This window comes from Aythya ferina (genome assembly GCF_964211825.1).
Source record: "Aythya ferina genome assembly, chromosome: 9".
In the NCBI taxonomy this organism is placed as follows: domain Eukaryota; kingdom Metazoa; phylum Chordata; class Aves; order Anseriformes; family Anatidae; genus Aythya; species Aythya ferina.
In genome coordinates, this window is record NC_140305.1 from 26201922 (window position 1) to 26226357 (window position 24436).

Below are 24436 nucleotides of genomic sequence, written 5' to 3' on the forward strand. Positions count from 1 at the left end.
GATCAAAGTCATAGCTTGATTTCCATTCTTAACTTTTTAACATGAAACACCAGACAGAAGCAATGCGGCAAAAGACAAAGTTCTCTTAAAATAATATTAAAGTTTAGAATTTTGCATCTTACTTTACAGAACACAGATTATTTTGGTTTCTCCCTTTTAAAGCATTTCTCCCAGCCAAGAGAAATGTGGACAAGAGATTTTCCAAGTATTTCATCAGTCAGCTACTACAAGATTTGAAAATACAACATGTGCAACTTCTTAGCATCACCAGCATAAGGAACAGCAATGGCTTATGCAGCCGGTGGAATGAAACCAGTAACATCACAGATTTGCTTGAAGGAGAAACCACATTAGAACATCTAGAACGTTTACTATAAAAGCGATATTCCTACAAAGACTACTTACAGTATATTCCAGTTAGTGTTTTCCCATCTTTTGTCTCCTATTCTAACACACTTAACAGTGACATCAGAAGTAGGACTAACACGAACTGCTGCTACTAGGGTGCAGGCTCTTCTGTTCTGCAGCTCCAGTTCTACGTGTTTAATTGACAGCTCAGAACTGCTGCAGTCAGGAATAAAATTAGATGAAAAGCGGTAATGAATATCACCTTGTAGCACTTGGTAAGTGCTAGTTTGGAAGTTGATTAATTCTTAGTTTCTCTGATGCTGGCAGTCTCACAAAGTGCTTTCCAGTGTATTTTACAGCTTCTTGATAACATAAATGTACCCTGACTGCACTTCTATCTTATGTATTATAACCCATTAAATAGCAATGTGAGATGTCTTCCCATTTCCATGTAGGCTACTTGCACCGTTTTCAACCTCTCTCACGTTTTTTTTTTTTTTTCTTATGTTTTTCTTATGTTTTACTCACATGACAGTGCTCACACAACTTTATTTTTTACTTTATCTAAATGAAGTATCTCACTTTTTAAGCAAGCATACGGTACAAAGTGGCAAAAACCAAGCGCTAAATTTGTCTACCTCAAGTCTTCCACAGAAGTCATTTCAATTTGACTCAACTTTGACAGTGTGCCCGTGCTCCACTCTTCATGTAAAGTTTTGACTATGAATTTGAGTCTTACACAACACTGGGCCTTTGAAATTACGTACACAGATAACTAATTTATGCAAGCTTATTCTTCTCCTGGAAATTTGACTGTAGTACAGTTCCTCTTCTAAGCCACAGCACTTTCTTCCAATTCCGTGTTATTGCTGCTGTTAGTTAATGCTTGCAGTCATCTCATTACTGTCCTTCAATTTTACCAGATGACAAATAAGCAGAAGACTAAGTATCAAATATTCAACTTCGCTTTCTGCTGTCCAAGGAAAGCGTTATGAACTAGGTGGGAAATCAAGGAAGGGAAAGAAGTAATGAAGTACACAGATCTACAATGCCACTACTGTCCAAAGATGGAGGAAAAACTTAGAATTAGCCCGTTGTACAGCATTCAGTTGTCTGCACGAAAGTACTATTCTGCATTCTGGAAATAATTTAAAAGTAGCCTTTGTCAAGCTGTTTGCACGTCTGTCTAATTTTAGAAGCTTTCTTAAGGACATTCTTGTATTCAATACAAGAATACAAATTGAGTGCAAGTCTACAGTCACTTTGGAATCTAAGTCAGCTATTGCAAATTCAGTGTACAATGTTTGACTGTTTTAAGATTATTGGTACGTTCTAACTAAACTACTTAATCAACCACTCAATAATACCAGGAAAGCACATTTTTGCATCCTCTTTCCATCTCCCTATTTTTCCAATAAAATGGTTTAATAAACATTGGTTACAATGTTCATTTGGAATTTGCAAAATAAAAGTCATAAATTAGCAACAGATTCTCTGATAACAAGAGAATTAATTTTTAAATTACTTCTGTACATGTATCAGCGTGTCGTATACTGCTCTGTATTCACTTCAGGACAAAGCTTAATATTTAAGCAGTGAAATTACTTCTGTACTCAATGGATCAAGTGTGAAACTTTTATTTTTACATAATGTTTTATTCAAAAATATCTGTTTTCATTTGATTATCACACTTGTTTTAATTCTCCCTTCCACTTCAACTCAACTATCCTTGACCTTTCCAAAACAAACCTCTCTTCACCACCAACTTCAGCAGCACAGATGTCCATTTATAATCCCAGTAGAGCTTTTCAGCTTGTGCTCGCCTTAGATGCTTTAGCTCAATGTTGGTGCGCCTCATTAGGAAAGCAGACCTCAACAATTGGGAACTTCTGGCTTATCTCAAAGCAAAAAGAAAATCTGCTCCCCCCCCATTTCCTCTCACATACACTGGAAGAGCGACTCCTACGTTATTTCCACAAAGCAGCAGGTGAAAAACTTGACTGAACTTCCTTTCTGGCAACACACACTTGCCATAGGATAAGACTTATTAGTACATTACAAAACGCTGTTCCAACCAGTTAAAAAAAAAAAAAGCATTTAAAATCACTGTAGCTGTTTATACTTGCTTAAGATTATATGCGAGTATTTTAATTGTATATCAAAAGTATTTAAGTGACACTAATTAGTAAAGAATTACTTAAAACATCTCAGTTTGAAAGAGATAAAGGTCTAAAGTAAATTTATTTCAACTCTTAGAAGTCTTCTTTTATTTAGCACAAAAGCAATTCAAACTCTTGCAATATTTGCTACCATTCCCACAATAGCAACCTGCAAAGCCGCTCCGCAGGCACTGGTTATGAAAATCCACTTTCTTTTTAAAAAGTTTATATCAACTATACTTCTCTTACCTTGAAATACATCAAAAGCCCATTTCAGCAGGTGTTAACAGTTACTGTCCACAGCTTGTTTTACTCCCCAGACATGCCTACCCCACAGATGTCCTTAACTGACATTCCTTCAAGTTCTCCCTATTTATTTCATAATTCTGAAGAGACAAGCCAGCCTCAAAGAGGCTGAGATTTCTGTCTGGCCTCAAGGTTAACCTGCTGGAGGAGTCACTATTGAGCAACAGCAAACACACTTACCTGCTGAGCTTTGCCCAACCTGGTTAGCGCACAGAACCCACAGTTTTCTGCACACTGATGTTCCAAGTATTCAAGAAAAGCTAAAAGACTTATAATTTTATTTGTTGTTCTTTAGAGATAGACAAGTTACTGAAGCTGGGGTATTAAGTGTGGAAGACAGAAAAAATAGCAGCAAGATTATAGATATTACTGCAGTGCTCAGCATACTTTCAAAAAAAAGTGACAAGTAGCATTTTTTTTCTGTTGCAGTTTCAGACTGTGGCAAGCTCATTAATGGTGCACTGAATTGTTTTCTGTTCCCAAAGTGCTAAACAGCATACAGCAGTTTATTAAAATAAAATATGCGAACATTGGAACTTAAAGATCACAAGCGACAAACTTCTGTTAAACACTGGCAATATCTCATTGTAACCAAAAATATATTTTTAAAATAAGATTTTTCCAATTAGCTGGTTGAGGCACTTATAATACTTATAGAACTGCTCAATTAATGTTATATATTCTGTTTTTTCACAGGTGTTTTTTGTAATGTTACTCGGAAGTCATCAGTTTGATTTTAATATTTTCAGTACAGCATTAGAAGTACCCATATCCTGCCTTACCCAACATTTAAAAGAATAAAAAAAATGATCTGGCATACGCTTTCAAACTTTATCCTAAAAAGCATCAAAATCTGCTCTGTCAGAGAAAGACTGTAAAATGGGGGAGGGGAAAGAAATGAGGAAAAAAAAGTCTTCTAAAACATGTATATGTTATTGAGTAATGCTAAAATGTTAGCAGGATACTACTAAAGTAACTAGAAGTGTTTGTTACCATTTGTATAACATGTTCTCTAACAACTTTTCCTTTAGTATTACTGAATACTCTGTAACAGATTGAAAATAGCATTTAACAAAACCAGTATTTTCTCCCAAAACCTCTATTAAGAAGTGAAATATTTTAATAACACCCTATTGACACAGTCAGAAATCAAAGAGATGTGATTTATTTTAAATGGGAAATTATTCTGACTTGATATTGAACTAAAACAGGCCACTCTAACTGAACTATAACATGAGAGGAGCAAAAGCATAATAGAACTGTCACTTATTCTTCAAACTTAATTTGAAAAACATTAGGGAAAAATGGGCAATGCTTGTGACAGTAGTATGTAGCCTTAGCTTTCTGACACGGGCTCATTTACTTCTAATTATAATTTTCAGTATTTGGGTTTTGAAGTCCTGCTGTCATTATGTGGCAAACACTGCCACATTTCCCAGATGGGAAGTCCTCAACTCTGCATCTCCCAGTACAGACTTCATTTAAAAACAAAAATGGCACAAAGTTACATGAAAAGAAAAAAGGCCCTTGCCTCAGTGATACTAAGAAACAACAAAAATATATCTATGGGGATTCCTGTGCACTTCATTGTAACACATTATCCACAAAGTTCAGTGGAATGAAAAAAATAGTTGGAACCATCTCTTGATGGCTTAATATTGATTATACTTCCCCTGATTTTTTCCATTATACACATGAAAAACTTGAAACTCAGGCTGTTAGGACCAGGTATGTTCCTCCCATTGATAAATTCCTGGGAAACAATTGTGGGAGAAGAAAATCGAATTTTGGGAAAAAAAAATGTTAAAAAAGAAAAGCAGCTTAGCAAAACTCCCTCTAAAATGTTTCCTTCCCCTCCCAATAGAGGAAGAGTATGCTCTCCAACAAGCTTTAGATACTTCTGCACCATAATTTCTACTAAAGCTTAGTCTTTCACTGCAGTCTCCCCTTTTTAGAAGTTTTCCTACAATGATACTTCTGAAGAACAACTTTAGAAAGAAAAAAGTGCATAGCACCAGTTGTTTGGTTGGAGGTACTTCTCACTCCAACTTAAAACAGAAAATAGGAGTAAGGTGTTGGATGGAATAATTGGCATGGAGACTTCACAAAGACATATCCTCTTTTTGTGGGTGTAACTGTAAAAAAGGACAGCACAAGAAGACTTGAGGAAGTGAAGCAAAGAGAAGAACTTTTTTTTTTTTTTTGATAGAGGGGAACTGGAAGCTCCTTTGACAAAAACAGGCCTAAAATAATCTCTATTGAAAACTTCAGATCTTGGGAGGCTTTCACTGTTCATTAATTTTCTAGGCCCATGACCATTCAGAGTAGATTTGGGACTTAGTAAGGAAATAATTACATGTAATTGCACATATATTTATTCAGTTGACCATTTAAAAATTTCCATGAAGTACTATAACCCAAGTTTAAGTAGTTCTTTGGCACTAGCAAAATTCTAGATTATTTAAGCACAAGAAAAATTAGCGTGTTTCTCTTCAGCCTTTTAAAAAGCAAACATATGCCAGCGAGCCCTATAACGTTAAACCCAAATGCAAATATAAATTATGTTGATAAATTCCATTATTTTTACAGTATATGTTTTTAAAACTACATTTTACAACACATCTTGAATTGGCTATAAAGCTGCTCTTCTTTGAGTCCCCTGGAGTTGGTAAACAAATGTAAACAGAAAGTACACTTCATGTGCTTTTTCTTGCCATCGATTTTTACGCAATTAATTTTTATATACATGCTTCCGCAGTAAAACCATGCCTATATATGAGAACTGTACGTAACTTAACAGTAGAATCATTAAGATTTAAGTTAATATTGATGCACTTTTATCTAAAGTATAGACAAGTTGCTGAATCTCTGCCACGCTTAAGCAGCACAATAATATTGGGGTTTAAGGTTTATTTTACTACACCAATATTTACGTGCTGCTAGGGCGGAACAAGTATGACAACTCTTCTATTCATCCACATGTCAGGAACACAAATTCATTAACAGAAAAATTTATGTTAGCATCTTCAACTGTTTCTCTTCCTTAAATTTCTAAAGCAGCAAATAATGATTCGCATCTTTATTAGAGCATGCAAACCATGATGTGCTGCTAGAGTACTTTAAGGCCTCCAATATAAGACTCAAAACCTAAACAGTATTTTGGTAACTGTAACTGGAAATATAGTTTTGCTTAAATTTGTTTTTATTCATACACCAACCTGTAAAATCAAGAATCTGTTATGGTCCAGATCAATTCCATGACTTCGAAGAAGAATACCAACATCTTTGAATGTTGACTTCTTTCCATTAATGTGATAGACAGAAGAATTATCTCTATAGGCAGTTCTAGATACACAAAAATTGCTTTTAGGAATGACTTCATAATCATCTCCTTCCTGTTTTGAGGAAAAACAATGCCAGAAGAACAATTAGTATATCACAGGTTTACCTCATATTTCACAATTAAGCACAGAAATTTTATCATGTTAAGGCTTAGGCTTACTGCACTCTGGAGTCCAATAGAAGTGGGAACTATCTTAAAGAATATATACCTCAAAAAAATATCTCAACTGGATAAAAATACCCCAAATTGTTTAAACAGCATGGCCCTCATATTATGCATTTCCCATCTCCAACAGAAACTATTGCTTTGAAAATATGTAATTTATTCTCTTTACCACTGCTTCACATCACAAAAGAAACAGCCTACTTCAATACTAAAGTGCCTTTGATATTCTACCCTTTTAATTTTACTTTAGGAAGTCTTGAATGACTTGCCACCGTCTACATTTAAGCTCTTTTATAGTGCTAGGAAAAGAAGTTTCTCTTAGCTGAGGAGTTCTAAAGAGAAACTGTAGAAGACAAAAAAGCAAAACATTAGAGATGTGATAAATATGATATCATCAGCTTCAAAAGAACTTACCTAAAAAGCAGCAACTACAGTAAAGCTGGTACTATACTTTAAAAAAGTTAAAATTGTTGCATGCTTCTTGTAAAGACTAAAATTGCCCTACCACTTTCCCACATCAACCCCCAAGAGCATAATGAAATTTGTATTTAATGTATTCAGAAGTTTTTAACATCATAAATTTAGATTCTAGATGTTAACGAAGTCAAGTCAAAAATAAGAATAAATAATTATTGAATCTGGCTCTTACAGCCAGAAGCAGAAGATGTGTGAATGTAGATCAAGTCAAAGAAAAATTCTGTTTTAAAACAGTTCCTTTAAAGACCGTATATATTTTCATCTTATTGCCACAAGTTTTGAAACTTCAGTGTACATTTCCCACTATATTGACTAACCTCATGTTCAAGATGATACTTCAGCCAGACTAAGTGTCCACAAAAATTAAATTAAAATCAAGTAAAATAAATTGTCTGTTGCAATTACAGTGCAAACAATTGTCAACAAAATTGTACAGAAGTTTTTAACCAATTTGTGCAGTGGCAAGCAAAATAAATGTTTTTTAAATTGTCAACACTTTCTATTTCATTCAAACAAAATATCAGGTTCAGAAGTGTTTAGTCACAGAGTGTGAAGTGTAGAATTTTTCACAAAAAATCTACTTTAAAATTGCAGGCACGTTTACATTACATGAAGTGTAAATAAGAGTTTCAGATTAATTTTACATTTTCTAAATTTTTTAAAATAGTTTCAATTGGTTTGAAAAGTTTTGCTTAAAAGGGTTTTATCTCTTAATCTATATGCTTGTAATATAAGCTTAAGAATATGCAACATATCCAAATGTAGATTTAAAAATTTTTAGAGGTGTTATTAATTTCAGAAAAAGGCTTTATTTACTTGAGGTAAAAGAAAAGACAACTCTAAAACGATTCCTTAAAATGACTGTTATATTTTTTTAAGTAGCTTTAAAATGAACATGTTCCAGATATTAGTGTTGCAGAAAAAAAAAAGAGGAGCTCTTATTAATATTTTAAGTACTGCACTACTCGATAGAGGATTTTTTAAGCTAATTCTAAACTTTGAATTGATGTTTTACATCCCAGTGGTAAACTAATTATGCTATGAAGTTTTTCCCAGCTCAGACTAATTAATTATTGAAGCCATCAAATCCTGAAAGAAAATAAGTCTCCCCTGTTCTGAATAGAAGAATACATACCTTGTCAATGATCTTTTGGAAGTGGATTTCCACAGAACAACTCTGGATGTCCGTATGTTCATCAGAATTATGGATCAGCACAGAGAGTTTTTTGGATCTGATTTTTTGTGCTCGATACCCAAACACAAAAAGCATTGCATCAATGATATTGGATTTTCCACTGCCATTTGGCCCAATAATACATGAAAAACGCTACATAGTAGAAGGAAGAAAAAAAAGTGACAGTCAAAGGGAAATAGATCCTGGCCAGTGTAACATCATCTACTTCATTTGTGAATAGTTTAAAACACAATTATTTCTACTGAAGAAAACTGCAGATTATTTGATAGCTTAATCTTCACTGCCAAAGGTAGTGCAGTACAACTTATTTAAGAAAAAAACACCTCAACTCAGCTCAGCTTTCTAAATTTTAACTTGTTAACTCAAAACGATACTGCACTTAGCAAGCATGTTCGCAAGGAAAGTTTCATGATTAGCCACGTAAGTCTCTTGTGGGCACTAAAAAATATTCTCATTCTTCAAACTTACCCCTAAAAATTCCCCAGTAAACGAAATAAAGAGAAAAGTGTGCTTTTTTAAGGTTTACTGACAAATTAAATTTGTACAGTATCAGAAAGTTGCACTTAACTGTTTTCTCTTCTGCCCAACAGCTAAAATACAGAATATCACCCTAGAAGCAATTCTAAAACCTAAATATTCTTCAGTTTTTCTGAGGTAAGGCTATGTGAAAATACAGGAAGGAATACCAGCACAGTGAAGTCTTACCTTCATTTAGAAAATGATTAAAGTAAAAGAAAGATACCTTATGAAAAGGTCCCAAAATTTGCTCCCCTGCATAGGATTTGAAGTTCTGGTTTACAATATGAGTTATCATGAGACGAGGAGCACCAGGTTCATTGGTCATTGCTGGAGGTGGGGGAGGAGGGATGCTACCCAAAATCTCTTCTAAACTTCGATTGTCAGGCACCTCATCTGAGACTGCTAAAAACCATCCAAAATAAGCAGAAAGAAAATTAAGACTATAAGCTCTCCATGACTAGACACCTTGTAAAGTGTTCAATTCGATAAGCAAACATCGTTTCTATATTAACCAGACCTATACATTTGCGTGCAAGTGTTAAAATCAGCTAAGTGGTATTAAAATCCTCCTTCCAATGAACTGAATCTTTAAAAAGAGATACTTAAGATGTCCCATCGATTCACTAGTGGGCTTGTTCTTTCATTATGTAATTCTTATTCTAACACACTTTAATAGGCACTCTGCAATTACAGTTGCTACAACCGTCACAATAAGCCTACAAATCCGAAACAGGCAAAGTCTTTCTAATTAATAAGTGCAAAGCCACATTTCAAGTGTGCTCGCAAGTCACTCTGCAAGATTTGGGGATCGCTGCACAATGCTCTGAAAGCTGTAATGACAGCACAACTACTCTGCAAAGACAGGAAGTTTGTTACGAAAACAAACTGGCCCCCTGGATATCTGCTAGTTGTAAGCAAAGCAGCTTTTCAACAGTTACTAGCAACTCTTTCTTCAAATAGACAGCCGTTTTTGCCACCAATTTCAACATATCAATCCATTTGTCAAACACCTTTGCTTTAATAATTGCCTATCTGGCTACCGAAACAGGCACACACTGCTGTTTTTCCAGACGTTTTCAACAAAAACCTCAAGGAACACAAGAAAACACACTGGTTCATGAAAAAGAAAGTCAAATCATTTTAAGAGTTAAGTAAATAAACTTGACATTTATTCCATTCCAAGAAAACCCATACCATTGGCTGCATATAAATTTGAAAAATCCTGCTGTTGTATCATAATCTTAAGCACAATGTTATAGAACAGGAATACGAAATAGGCTTTATTAGGAGAAAATCTACAAAATTGCTTTTGCACTTGTACTGTGTCACTGGTCCAAACACTTTAACTCTTTTCAAACCCTCTTCACCACTTTAAAAGCAGTTTAAACTTGCCAGGAGTCAAGGCTTTCAGTATTCCTTTCTAGACGAGAAAAGAGTGAATCCCCATCTGGCACAATCAGTAAATTCAACTGAGCATTGTTGCTAAATATGCACTATCGTCTAGTTTACATGCCATCGGAACCACAAAATTCAGACCTACCTTGTGGTTGTACTTCACCAAGCTGTCCGTCTCCTTGTTTTTCCACTTCCATGTCACTGGTGGAATCCTCTAAAGGCTCCCTGCCCTTCTGATGGGCTGCTGTGGATGTTTTGGTGCTCTTGCTTGCCATGGTTATCTGTTGGCTGTTCCCCTTCAATTCCAAGCAATCAAACTACTGAAGGGATCTACCTCCTTTTCTGACATAAACAAGAAAACCCCGTGATCTATGATTTGAACTACAATCCCCTAAGGAATATACCTATGTGCTAATCCACATGTTTGACTATCGTGGAAACTAAAGACTAGATGTATTTTGAAGGCAAAAATCCAAATCCGAAACGAAAACAAAAGCTGAGCCTCGCAAACATATCACCCATCACCCCAAAAAACAACGGACCCACCCTAATCTGCAGAAACAGCACGAATCTACCTACTGAAAACTCACACGGCCATGTTCAGTGGAGTTAGCATGCTCAGAGAAAGCAACCGTGATGCTGGGGGCCAAAGAGTTAAAGACGCATTCGCAAAAACAAACTGAAAAGCCATATGTCTCCCCTCTCCTGGAAGCGCCCTTTACATACACCTTTCAGACCTGACACCCGTTTTACTTTCAACACTCCATGCTGGCTACGTGCGTGTACACAAACAAAAAGAGCTGTGTAATTATAGCAAAGGCTTGGCTCTTAAGCAGTTCAAATCAATACGCTCGTTTCACGAGATATAACAGCCTCTATACTGCTAGCATTCAACGTTTAACAGAGGAAAGCAAGACGAAATACCTTCATCTAGTTCTGATGTTAAAGTTATCTGATCAAGAAGGAAGCGGTACAGGAGTCCATCAGCTGGCACTTAAGCCCAGCTCCCAGAAAAAAAAAGTAGAAACAGAAAACAACCGATGCGAAGAAAAGACGGCCGCGGGAGCGAAACTCTCCCCAAAGAGTTTAAATTGCAGCAAGTGGCGGAGTTAGTTTGCAGAAAAACAGACATGAGAAAGTTTACTTCTCACAAGATAAAAAACTGACGTGGTTAGAAAGTCATCTTACAATTGGTGCCAATCATTTGACGTTTTCAGACCTACCCCCAGCCCACACTCTCATGAGAGCCCTTCATTTGGGACAATGGGGGAGGGGGGGAAACGAGCGAGAGATCTCATTTTAAGGCAATTTGAGTCAGTGCCCCGGTTCAGAAGTGTTCCGCAATGGCTGTCTCAGACAATTACAGCTCTCGGAGCCTCAGATTTATTTAATTTTTTCCCCCAAAACCGTTCAGCTCCAAGGGAAGGGCGCAACGCGGACCCATCCACCTCAGCGGCCCCCTCCCAGCCGGCCCCTCACCTCAGCCTTCAAACGGCGGGGAAGCGGCGGCCGCCGGCTCCCTCAGCAGCTCCCCAGCCCCCCCCCTCCAAAGCCAGCCCCGAGGTGCGGGCTCAAAGCATCTCTCGGCCACCTCCTGCCCCGGGCAGGGCGAGAAGGAGCCGGGCACAGCGGCTCCCTGACGGCTCCGGGGCCGAGAGCCGGTGTCAGCGAGGGGCTGGGAGCCTCCCGAGACGCCCCCTCGCCCTGAGGGACGCGGCTGCAGCCCCGCCGCCGCCTTTCCAAGCGGCTCAGCCCTCGGGCTCGGGGCTCGGAGGAGCCGTGGAGGGATCCCCGCTTTTTAAGGGGATCCAAACGGGGCTTCAGCACCCCGGGGCTCAGCTCCCCGCTCCCCCCGCCGGTCCCTAAGGGCGCAGGGGCAGCCCCCTGCCGCCTCTCCCCCCAAAACCCCTCACACGACGGAACCGGGCGCCGAGCCCCTCACAGCCGGGGGGGCTCCGCCGCACCCCCCCCCCCTCAGCGCTCTGAGGGGCAGCGCCCGCCGCCCCCGCTCCCGGCCGCTCTCCTCACCGCCTCAGCGACCCCCGCCGCCTCCTCCTCCTCGTCGGGGGAGCTCCCCTCGGCCCCCTGCCCCGGGGAGCGGCCGCCGGTTCCCCGGCCGGGGCGGCTCGGAGCGGCAGCGGGGCTGGGGACCGGGCTGGCCGCGGCGGCTCGGCGGCTGCCACACTCGAAAATGGCGCCCAAACGGCGAACTCGAACCGAAATTCGTTAGAAAGGCGCGGGGCACGCTGGGAGGGGCGGGGGCCGGCCCGCCGCGCGTTTGAAAGGAGGGAAAAAAAAAAAAAAAAAAAAGCTAAAAAAAAAAAAAAAAAAAAGGCAAAAAAAAAAAAGCCCCGCCGGGCGCCATCTTGGCGCCTCACCGCGCTGCGGGCCGTTTGGGGGTGGATTTTTTTTTCATTTAATTTTATTTTTTTTTATATATATTTTATTTTATTTTATTTTTTTTAACGGGGGTGGCTGAGGCGCAGTCAGCGCTGTTTGAGGCGCCTCAGCCGCTCCCCGCGCGGAGGGTGGGGGTGTGTGTGGGGGGGTGTGGGGGTCGTTTGGGTTTGGGAAGTAGGTCAGGGGGCGGCGCCTGGGCGTGCGGACGGGGCTTTTAAGACTAAAATATAACGATAACGGTAATAAAAATAAAAGTGAGGATCGTAAAAATGCGGTGCGGTTTTCGGGCGGCGCTAACTAACGGGCGGCGCGGGGGCCGCGTCACCTGGGCTGTCACCGCCCGCCCGGGACCGTGAGGTGGCGGGGGGGGGGAGGAGGAGGAGGAGGAGGAGGGAGGAAGAAGAAGGAAAGAGGAGGAGGAGGAGGAAAAAGGAGGAGGAGGAGGAGGAGGAAGGCGAAGTCTCGCGGGAAGTCGCTATAGAGACGGGGGGGCCGCGGAGACGCCGCCTGTGCCGGGAGGAAGGCGGGAGCCGCCGGGGGCCGCCTCAGGCTGGCCGCTGAGGGAGCGGCGGCGGTGGCTGGCTCCGATCCGCTCCGCTCCCCAAGTCCCGGCGCAGGTAAAGGCGGGGGGCGGCGGGTGAGGGGGCTGCGAGCCGGGATCTGCGAGCCGGGACCCGCGGGGGTGCGGGGAGAGCCGCGGGCAGGCAGGGGACCGGCTCCATGGGGTGCGTGGCGGGAGGGAGCGGCCGCCCGGGGAGCTGGGCACCGGCCTCGGTGCTGTCCCTGAGGGAAAAGGGGGAGCCGCGTCCCTCTGCCTCCTCCTCTCCGCCTCGCACAGCCTTGCTCAAGCTCTTGGGCCCAATCTTCCCCTCTTGGGCCGTCTCTGAGCCCTCACTTCTCGGCCAGCAGCTCCGGAGGGGGAGCAGCTGAAGGGGGGAGAGCGCAGGGTGGGAATTGCGGTGAGGAGGCACGGGGCTGAGGTGTTTTTTAGTTTGAGGTCGGGAGAAGCTGAGCCGAGCTCACGTAGAGCAGCTTGCTGCCTGCCCTTGGTGCCCAGCCGCCTCCTTCTTGCCGTATCGTTTTGAAAAGCTTCAGGGAAATGCTTTCAGCTGATGCGCCAGCAGTTAGGCTGCTGAGATCTGACAAAAATAAATGCACGAAGGGTGCAGGATGAGAGGAGGCACCGCTGTCCAAGCTGTCCTGTGCCCTGAACACCTCACCTGGCCCTGACAGGTGCAGCTGTGGGGTGCCCAGCTACAATCTCGAGCAAGTTCGTCCTATTTAGGTGCACATAAGGAGTGTTTTGAAGTGGCCTTTTCAGAAATTACCATATTTACTTCATGCCTTGAAAGTAAATTAACAGAATTAATGTGATTTTTAAAAAAATTTACATGACAATTTGTTTGGGGTGTCCCTGCAGTGGAAGCTGGCCATACCAGCATGTCTCCTGAAACTCTTAAGTGAGGAATAAGAAGTTAAAAACTATCAAGAAACAGCTGAAAGGGTGGGTTTAAGTGTGGAAAACATTGCAGCAGAGGCCGAACAGGTATGTGGCCCTGCTGAGCAAAGGTATTGCCACTATATAGAAGTCAGGGACTTGATTAAAAGTTGGAAGTTGAGCACAAACTTAGGCCCCTCCTAAACACAAGCATGGTGAGATTTGCCACGCAGCTTTTGGTTAAGGTATGAGAATGAGATTAGACATCCAAATATGAGAGAGAGAATTATTTAAAAATTACATTGGTTAACACACGCAATAGTTAGGTAGGGTGGAAAATTAATTTATTTTATCCTTTGGGCATCCTTTTAATGTTTCTTAAGTTCTGCATAGTATCTGTTTGACACATCATCATTTTTATGATGGAAAAAAATCCAGAAGTTCAGAAGGTCTCGTTGTGTATCATTGTGCTCTCCTGGGAGCATACTGTTTGTCCCAAACAGTACGGTGGATGACAGAGTGAGATATTGTATAATTTGGTCACAGCAGGATTATTTTCATATCATAGTTTTTCTCACAGTGCTGTCACTAAGCATGAAGCTTCTTGAAAAATTTGTGATTCCAGGTTTTCCCTTGCTGCTGTCACAGCTATATGTCTGCACAAGGCGATGTCAGTATTTCAGCTTACAACATTCCAGCAAAATGCTCCTGCCGTGAGCTGTTCTTTAAATTGCCCACTGTGTTTATACTCAGCAATCGTGTTAAGTATGCAGTTGGGTACTGGACAAACAGAATTCCCTTCAAACTCAGGTTCATTTGGTGCTTATTTTGGCACAGTGCTAATGCAATATTGGTCATTCAAAACTTTGTCTTGCTGTTGGTATCTTCCTTTTTAGTTTTGGCTACTTACATATGTTTGTTTTGTTTTATTACAGTTATACCTCCATACCTCTTTTAATGATACATCTGAACAACTGCAATGAGACTGAAGACTTCGCTTTTAAAGGAACCAAAGCATATCCTTTGTCTCAGAATAAACCACAGAAAAGCATGTTGTTATTTAGTTTCTTTCCTAGAAATTATTTTATTTACCTCAAACCTTGTAGTAAAATATTTGTAAATTGCAGGTGGCTTTTTTTAACTTTACCATCTAGTACATTTTTAAGGGCAGTATTTTAAGAGATGTGGAGCTGTCAACGTTTTGCTACTAAGTTTTAAGTTTTTCTTTCCTTTCCTGTTTGTAGTGATGTTAAATCTTTCCAGGACAGTAAATAGGAGTAGTGATATTATGTACTTTCTTGCAAGAGGATGCACACATAGCAGATATAAACAAAAGTGTGATTTTCCATTTCTTAATGAATATGTCAATAGTTTATATACGTTGTGGTGTTAATAAACCAACACCACGTGTGTTGAAGTGAACAGTAATAGGGTGATTTGCACTTGCATTGTTCACTAAGATGCGTTACAGGTGTAACCCATCAGTTCTACAAAGTTTCAATAAATAAATCTATATCACAGTAATTCTATTTTTACATGATATGGCTTGTCTGCTTTGTTTCCTGGTGAATTTCTACCATCTCTTTCCTTGACACAAAAGAGCAAAGAAAAAAATGAAGAATCATATTTCCTGTATACAAAACATTTTATGCAACCTTATGAAAATAATGTTACTGTACTGAGATATTTTATGTCCATTTTTGATGATTAAAATTTTCAGATTTCCTTAATTTAATTAAACATAAGGAATTAGTTAGCTGTGTGGGATGGACTACAGCTGATGAGCTATACTCCTGCAGTGATGACCACCAAATTATGAAATGGAACCTTTTAACTAGTGAGACTACTCGAGTAGTGAAACTCCCAGATGATACTTATCCCATAGATCTTCACTGGCTTCCCAGAAGTGTAGGTGGGAAGAAGCAATCCCATGCTGAGAGCTTTGTTCTTACAAGTTCTGATGGTAAGTCGATTAAAAATGCTTACAATGTTATACCACTTTGTGCTTACATCACAAATACTTAAAGAATTATTTGCATTTAAATAGTCTGCATTAAAACAACTTCAAATACCTATATAGGAGTTGCACTGATAGATGTTTCCCAGTTGCACAAAATACATAGTTGCACAAAACAGATGTTGCAAACTTAATACGTTGTATTAGTATAGTTTCCACTGATACATCATCATTAGACATACTTCCGTCAGCAGATACATAATTTTATATGTAAAGTCAAATTCTGTTATATTTCACAGCTCATTTCCCGTTTGTCTATTTCATTATCCAGTAGCTTTAAATATGTCTGGACTACCTACCAACATAGATACCAGATTGCTTATAGCTATCAAAACGGAAGATACTGAAGTTGCTTAATTGTTATGTTTAATATCAATGTAGTCTGTATCTTGGACATACTACAAGAACATGTCTTGTGTCTGCTTTCTCTGGAGTCTTGAATATCCCTCTGAAGCATCTAGTTCTGGCTGTCAGCAGATCTGTAAGACTAGTCTGTGTGTTTGCTGTGGTGGCAGATATATATACACGTATATCTGCTGTGTGCTGCTGTGTCTCCAGTGTAGTCGTGCACTGGACTGGACTTTATGACAGTAGTGATGGTAGTGACAGTATTCCAGTGCACGGATTCTGTTTTGTGGAAGGGAAGTAGGAGCCAGGAGGTTTGATCTTTGCTTGTTTTTTTTACTTCCTCCCCAAAGAGACATTAATTTTTTAAAAGAAAATACGAAAAATAACAGTAAAGAGAAATTTTCATCCACCCCCTTTTCATTTTTGCTATAAAGAACCTACAGTGTGGATACCCTGTAATTCAGACAGGAGTGTTTCTTCCTGAACCTGTCAATTTTAAAACCAAGACTGCAAGGTGTTTGATCCTTTATGAAATTTGCTTTTATTTTATCTTACATTGACGTTGTTATTGACCATGAGCCTGCTGATGGGATGTTGGTTTGGGAAGGGTTTCTAACACTTCCATGTGATGCATCCAAGAACGTGGCAAATGGGAGACCTGGAAAAGCTCTATGACTCACTTGCAGAAGTTGGGCAGTCCTTATGTGGATCCTAACATCTCATACCTTTGTTTTATTCCACTGAAAACGCAGTGAAAGGTTTCAGAATAAGTCAGTTAAACTGTTCTGCTGATTGCAGTAATTACGTGCGCAAAGAAGCAGATCACACAAATCTACTAAACTGAGTTTATATTCTTCTGTCAGCGGTCAGAGGTCTTGGTGGTAAAGCTGTGTTTCGACACAAACGGCAGCGATGGGAGTTTCTCAGCAGTGAGCTCAAAGCACTTTGCTGCTCTAAATCCCCGCCAGCTCTTTCATGCAGAACAGATCGTGCTCAATTGTAGGGAGTTCCCATCAGAATCATAATGGCCATCAGTCCGTGACCTTATTGACCGCTTTCACGGGGACCTGTTGATGGTTTCAATGGGGCTGATGGATGATTTCCAGTTAACTTCTGCCCAGGTTGTGGCCAGAACCTCGGATTTGTGGGTGTAGTGTGTTTCCTTTGTGAGGGCTGCTTGTGTGGCTAGCTTCCCAGCGAGCCTGGTAGGGAACAGAGGGTTTGTTACTGGGCATTAGCAGGCCGGAGTTGGTGCGTCCAGCATGGCTTTCTGTATGGACAGGGAGAGATAATATGTGCTTGAAGAAGGCAGGGAAAATTCATTCAGTGCATGAAATTTTGGCAATGTCTCTGCCTTCTAGCAATGGTTGCACTTAACAATTAGGAAGGCTGAGAGTTCAGTTCACAGACTGGAGGCCAAGATCTCTTTGAGGTATTCGGTGTATATATAAGGGCTCCAAATACCTCCATGAAACAGACGACTTCAGTCTGGTATGCATTTTTTTTTCTCTCATTTTCCTCTGGGTTTTATATCACTGAGATACATGAGGAAAATTAAATTGTATTCATAGATTAATTGAAAGGTTGAAAATCAGGTTTTATTTTTTCAGAAGTGTTAAAAAAAAGAAGCATGTTCTGGTAGCATGCTTTCTGATATGCTTTAGTCTATACCCCTTAGGTAAGGTAGCAGTTCTTAAACGCAGTGTCTAGTAGGTATGGGTGACCTTCTCCTGCAAGTGGATTAATTGAACTGCAGCAGAGCTACCCTTCAGGAATAAAGAGTCGTGAATAACATCATGTATAGGTAGGGCCTGGAATCTTATCCGGGATTTGTTAGGACTTTTTAAGGCTGTCATTTAGTTCTTAGAGGTTGGGATTACTCTAAGTGACTTAAATCAATCGCAGGGGTTTATAGTGAGGGGTTCTTACAGCCTAGCAGATGATTCTTGTTGCTGCACGAGATTTTATTTGTCTGACCAACAAATTCTAAACCAGTCCCTTAATCTTGATCTGCGTTTTCCTTGATAAGACTTTTTTTGTTCATTTGTAACTTTTACCAAGCATATTCTGTCTAGCCTAAAGTTGTCATTTTAGGATTCTAGCTAATGTTGGAGTATTTTATAAAGATTTCAGCTACAAGGAATTAGAGACAAAAGGGCTGGGAAGAATGCTGGCTCTTCCATATTAAAAAAAAAAAAAAAGAGAGAGAGAGATTTTTTTTTATAAAACGTAAACAATCATGTAACTCTGTCTCAGAATCCATATGCACTTGAGAGCCTGTAAACTGTCATTGTCCAACTTCTGGAGATCAGCTTGATTAACTTTCACTTTCTTTTAATGCAGCTGTTTCTTGCTTGCATGCAGTATAAACTGATTTGGCTGCCTCTGCCAACTTGCAGAGGGATTTTTTTTATCATGCAGTGGGGTTTTTTTATTTTTATTTTATTTATTTTTCTTTTTACAAACACGTAGGCCCTTTGGATTGCACGTTTTCGGCACATTCCTAAGGCTTATCACCTTAACAGTGTTACAGCTGGAATAGGTACTGGCCACTCAAAGTCTGCAGTCCCCTGGCCTGGCCTGTTTCTTGGGCAACAGAAGGTTGTACAGAGCAGTAGATACCCTGAGGTAGGAGGGTAACGTAGGGTATTGCATGAGGAAGATAGGATGTAATTTTTATTTAACCGATTAGAGTAAATCCCAATTTGTATATAAGCTTTGAGTCTAAATACAAACAAAACTGAATGAAAAAACTGACCTAGAAACTTTTTTCCTGCTCCCTAAGAAAAGAAAGAAAGTGGGACTCCATGGTCAGACTTGTAAGGGGCTTTCTGCCAGGTAATCAATAACTTTGGAACTAGCTCCAGAGAGACGGAGTGCCCTCCATCCCTACAATTTTTATGGGAAGGGGCAGCAATGTGATGAAAAAACACTGAATTAGTGAACGCTGTAACAAGGGGGCAGCTGTGGCACGGGCTGGTGACAGTCCATGTGGAAGAGTTGTCATCATGACCCCACTGATGGGAAGATTCAGCTGAATTCCCTTCTTAGGCAGTAACATTTGATTAGCTTTGCTCTTACTCATGGAATTAATTATTTTTACTATAATTCACTTTTTTTTTTTTTGGTCTTATATAAGTTAGCACTTTATCTGCTTTCTCACAGACTTTTTAACCTAGTAGCTGTTGTTCAGACTAAGGGGTAAGCTCGTAGCAAATAGTGGTAAATTCAGCCTGCAAAGTTGATTTTTGGAGAACTGTTCCTGAAATGTATTAGTCAAAAAAAAAATCATAGTTTTGTTCAATTTTACCCAATGAAATAGAAATAAAAAACCAGCACTAACCTAATTTGGAAACGAATAAATGGAGATAAATCTTGATGCAGAAAATTCAGTTTTCCTCCTAGTGTAACCTAGCACTTTTAATGGATATAACTTACCTTGCAAAGGTTTGGGTTTTTGTGTGTGTATGTGTGAGTGAATTACTGCATTGTAAGTGTATAATCAAGTTTTGTTTCTGAATTATTTTTTTTAATAGTAAAATTTAAAATTTTGTTTAGCTACTACATACGTATAGTGCCTTACGTGTCAAGCCTGCAATTTTCCTGCAGCAGCTAATTCGTCTCTGTGATAAGGATTCCTGGAAATTTGCTGAATCTGATGGAAATTGAGTATAATGCCTTTACAGGGTTGCATTTAATTCCTGGTTCAACTCCAGATGTTTGTGAAATTAGAGCAAATGTAAATTTAATCCTCTTGGGTGTTCTTCTGAGTTTCATCTCTTGTGGGATATTGTTCTTTTACTTCCTACTTACATTGATTATGCTACTACTTTATTTACAAAAATAAAGAAAATGTTCAGCTTTAAATTGCACATTAAGCACAAATCATGAGGGAATAGACCTATTTTTTTTTTCAACCCTTATTTTATTGATAATTTTGCATTAGGTCAGCATTTAAGAGTCTGTGAAAAGTAATGAACAAAACATACATCTTTTTTATTCTGTATTTAAATAGGCTGCTAATCTCCCACTTGAAATTCCTCCAGAACTGGAGAGTCACTTTAAGCTTGAGGACAGCTTCTGGCTTCAGTACTTCATAAAAAGCAGGCAACAGTATTCTACAAATCTCAGATTTAAAGTAAGGTTAAGTTGAATCACTTCTATCTATTCCAAGCATATAGCTAAAATTTTCCCTTTCTTAATTGTGTATAAGAAGGCAATAAATTCTATTTGAAATCCTCTGTTACTCAAATGTTAAATTGAAGAACAGAAGAAAGAAGGCAGAGAAAACAATTGAAATTTGGCTTTCAGAGCAACTTCTATGTGAGAACGCAATGAAAAAAATGTGTTTAATGAGTCGCATTGATATGACTATCATAAGTTGTAAATTCATGTTGGAAAAGTAAAGAAATTACAGAAATAAAGATGATATCCATTAACATTTTGATTTGTGCTGAACTGTTACTGTACAGTTCTTAAACACACGATCCTCTTTCCAGATGAATTCTTAGTGCCAAAGATGGACCTGTTTTTATTTGAAAATGTGTTCTTTCCTAGTAGGCCACAGATTGCTACGGTTTATTATTTGGAAGATGCCTTGTGAAAAAGTAGGAGCTGGCAGACCGGGAAGGGATGCAGAAGATGGATCAGCGAGTTGAATGCTTCCCAATGTCACAGGGTTTTATCCTGTACACTGACACAGCCCATTGTTTTCCCGATAATGTGACTTAAACCAAAATACTCAGTTGCTTGCCAACTGTCATTTTCTTTTTTTTTGGTTGTTTGTTTCCTGGTATGTGTCAGGTTGCAGGGGCTTCTTAGAGGAGTACCGGGGCCTTTACTGAGTGGTAATGAAAAGCAAAAATGTATCGTTCAGTGTGTGATATTTAAATGGTCTGCTCGAATAAACTGATTTATACAAACCATTCTTTTTCTTCAGTATTAAGTCTTTAGCTTGGAAATCCTGCATTGTCAGAGAGTTGGCTGGATGCTTGTGCCTTTTTGTTTATATGCTCCAAATGAAGACAAAGCGTAATTGTACTCATTTGAATAATACTAGGAAGAGCACTGATGTCCGCCTGATGTTTATTTACTGACAGATCTACCAGAATGCTTTGTGTTTGCTTTTAGTCTGCTTTTGTTTTCAAGTTTTGTTTTTGTTTTGTTTCTTAAATTGAAGTGCAAAATAAAACACAATAAAAGTCACTTCAGGCTTCTGGAAGCGCAGGCCGCTTGCACAGTAGCCAAGATGGGTGAAGTTTTTTTGTTTTTAGTGTGTGTTTAGTGCGGTGGTGTCTTAGGTTTTACTTTCTGTCTGGTTCATAGCTAACTCCACTCTCACCTGCACGCACACACTTGCCTTGATAACGTGTTTCTTTACTAAGATGGATTGGTTTTTAGTCTCTTTTTCTGCCCCCGGCTCTTTGTGCCAGGCCGGGCCCATGCTGGTGGAGCGGCCGCCTCTGCCTGTACTCAGACCCTGTCACTGCTGCTGGGTTTTCTCGAGATGCTCCCGGCACCTCTGCTGATGGCTTCCATCATCCAGTTACTTCAGGGGGCACAGCTTATGGTACCAACTTCCATGAGGTCAGAGAGTCGTCTTCCACCCCTGCAAGAGGCAGCCAACTTCTGCGCTTTTCCTTAAGCAGCGCTGAGCCCGCGGTGCTCTGGAAGCTTTCCCATCAGCCGGTGACTGCTGAAGGGTCTTTGTGCTGATGACACTATTGTAGTTCCAACTAGGTTTCAAGTTCTTCTGCATAGGAGATACCTCATTTTGAGAGGTCAAACTGCCTTCTTTTTACCCGTTCCTCTCCCTCAAGCTTGTCATAAGGGCAGTGACCAACGAAAACACCTTCAGGCGCTTATTTCCACACCGTTCTTAACTCCAAATATACCTCCCTTTCTCTGTGTTTTCTCAATACATTCTGGGATCCTGCTGTGTAACCAGACCAGGTGTGGCCTGTCCTATAATTCATGCTCCCAAGCAGGAGGGTCGTATGTGTGTGTTATTAATGGGAAACTGAGCCCATCTGAAGTGACGGAGCATTCACATGCACTTGGTGTGAGGTAGCCGTGTAGTGTTCATTTCAAAAAATTGTGCTCACGTTGGAAATAGCTTCTGGTGGCTTACTGGCAGATATTAGATAAAATAATTTTAAAAGAGTTTTGGTTTTAAAGTAGTTAATTTGAGTTGCTGAACTATTCTGAGCCACACATTTGTTCTGCCACATGTTTCCAAGCCCTCCTTTGTCTGCTCTTTGGTCCAGTTTAAATTTGATCTTCCTGGATTTAAGCAACATCCCTCATTTGGAAAGAAAGACTTCCTCATGCTTCTGTTGAAATCATTAATAGCTTTGTTTTTTGGCTTCTGTGAATTTCCATAACAGCCCCATAATGCAAGCAGTAAGACTTCCTCAGAGAAACGCGCTCGCTGATGGTCAGATTGTACGAGCTTTTCCATTATCCTTTTGGTGTTGAGTGATTTTTCAGATCTTAAAAAGGAAAAAAAAAAGGAAACCCAAGGACTCTGCTGGGCTGCAGCGTGCGTACCTCTGTTTGTCAGCTTTCGGACAATGAAATAGCAGCAGGCGGCTGTGTCCCCAGAGAAACGCGTGCACTTTGGAGGGGCACAAGCAAAATGAATAGGCAAAGCAAAGGTTGCATATACCAAAAGGAGAAAAAAAAACAAACAGATTTTAGCTAGTTTACAAATGTTTCTTCTGCAAGAGTTCATTTGTTTGGGCTAATCATGGTTGTGAACAATGTAATTGCGCTTTGTGTTCTTGTTTCTGTTGGTTTCTTCATCTCGTTTTGCACGTGCATTATTAAGAGAACAAAGTAAATGCCGATTCACAATAATAGCTACTCAATTTCTGTGTTGAACTTTTGTTTAGGGAAGTTCCACTTAATTTCCAAATCGGGAAGAGTAGAGAAAAGCGTGGAAGCCCACTGCGGAGCCGTGCTTGCGGGAAGGTGGAATTCCGAGGGAACAGCACTGGCCACAGGTAAGCGCTCTTAAGGAAATGAAGTGGTTTGAAAACTGAAATAACAGAAGAGAGCTCTCAAAATAAAGCCTTTTGTGTGTGTGTTTTTGTTTGTGTTTTTTTTTTTTTTCATATACATAGATGATATGCCATGAAGAAGTGGAAGTGAACAAAAGTGTAATATTAAAATTTATGAAACATTAGTGCGTAATGAAATGTGTAGAGCATGAGAGCTTTATGCTATAGGATAAACCCAACAAAATGTTTTGGAAACATAACTTAATCCCTGACATATATTTAAAAGGTGTAGTCCCAGATTTCCTAGCAGAGATTCTTGTTATATTGAATTTGAACGCGTAAAACCAAGTCTGTTAAAGTGTTCCCATACTGGTCTAGCTTGAAATTCTCTCCCTTGGGAGAAAGGGGGGGGATAGAAACACAAAATTAGTAACAAAGTGTGCCAAAATAAGTTGCAATTTTTTTAAGTCTTTGTTATCACTCGAGGTATCATAACTTGTATAAATTAATTTTGTGCTGTTTGATCAATGACGTTTTAGAAGATGATTTGCTACTTTAATACAAAAGCGAGTAAAAAACATTCCTGTTTTATTGTGATGCTGTTTATTACAAGTTATCCTATGTATTTCAAAGTAAATGTTTTTAATATCAGTGCTTACATGCTTTTGGATAGGAGGATACTTGTGTGTTTTTTTCTTGTCTGTTACATAAAAAAAAAAAAAAAGTTGCTAAGACCTGCACATGTCATTGGAGTTTTTTGGTCAGCAAAGTTTACTGAGGCCTTATGAGCATCTTCAATGTTCTTGTGCAGCTCTTCTTTGACTCTTTGGAGTGGCACAGTCTAGCTGCTGTCTAATCATTTTCTCTATCAGGGCTGGAAGAGTGATCTCCTGGTGTCTGTATCTCTACATGTCTTTTTTTCCCCTAAATTTTTTGGTAATTAATTGCTTTTGTCACTTTCCTCAAGAAAACTTATCTTGATGTTAAGGGGAAGCTAATTATGTTTCCTGTGATAGACTTTTTGATTTCTGCTGGTGTCAGAATTTTCTGCAGCCTCCTGTTGATCTAGCACAGCTGATTTCTTTGGACAAAATCCAACTCAGTCCAGAAGTACTGAAGATAATTTTGGATTTGCTTGTTTCCAGACTCAGTCTGTCTCTAAAATGGTGCTTTAAGGGACTCCGTCTGGCATGTTCCTCTTAAATCCCAAAGGGATAAAAATATTGTTATTTTTAAAGGCAAATTTGCCTCAGGAAGTTCTCCAAAGAAAAAGTCAAACTTGCCTTTCAATTTATTTATTTATTTATTTATTTTTGAAAGATTGC

At 39.7% G+C, this 24436-nt stretch overlaps 2 protein-coding genes across 7 annotated transcripts in view; one reads left to right on the top strand and one right to left on the bottom strand.

The window, feature by feature from the left end:
• Positions 1-12091, bottom strand: part of SMC4 (structural maintenance of chromosomes 4) — a 32413-nt gene extending 20322 nt beyond the window's left edge. The window contains exons 1-5 of one of the 5 annotated variants that reach the window (XM_084529550.1): positions 11936-12091; positions 10053-10249; positions 8736-8911; positions 7934-8125; positions 6032-6208 (exon numbers count right to left, since the gene is read on the bottom strand). In XM_084529550.1, coding sequence (XP_084385676.1) covers positions 6032-6208; positions 7934-8125; positions 8736-8911; positions 10053-10182 — 675 coding nt within the window. In that variant the 5' untranslated portion in view covers positions 10183-10249; positions 11936-12091. Of the gene's footprint in view, positions 1-6031; positions 6209-7933; positions 8126-8735; positions 8915-10052; positions 10250-10831; positions 11078-11935 lie in introns of those variants that run through there. The other 4 variants (XM_084529546.1, XM_084529548.1, XM_084529549.1 and 1 more) reach the window with 4 other exon arrangements.
• A 675-nt stretch (positions 12092-12766) lies between these two features.
• The window catches only part of IFT80 (intraflagellar transport 80), a 46073-nt gene continuing 34403 nt past the window's right edge, over positions 12767-24436 (top strand). For both annotated transcript variants that reach the window (XM_084529171.1, XM_084529172.1), the window contains exons 1-4: positions 12767-12924; positions 14681-14760; positions 15486-15708; positions 23004-23114. In XM_084529171.1, coding sequence (XP_084385297.1) covers positions 14725-14760; positions 15486-15708; positions 23004-23114 — 370 coding nt within the window. In that variant the 5' untranslated portion in view covers positions 12767-12924; positions 14681-14724. The remainder of the gene's footprint in view (positions 12925-14680; positions 14761-15485; positions 15709-23003; positions 23115-24436) is intronic.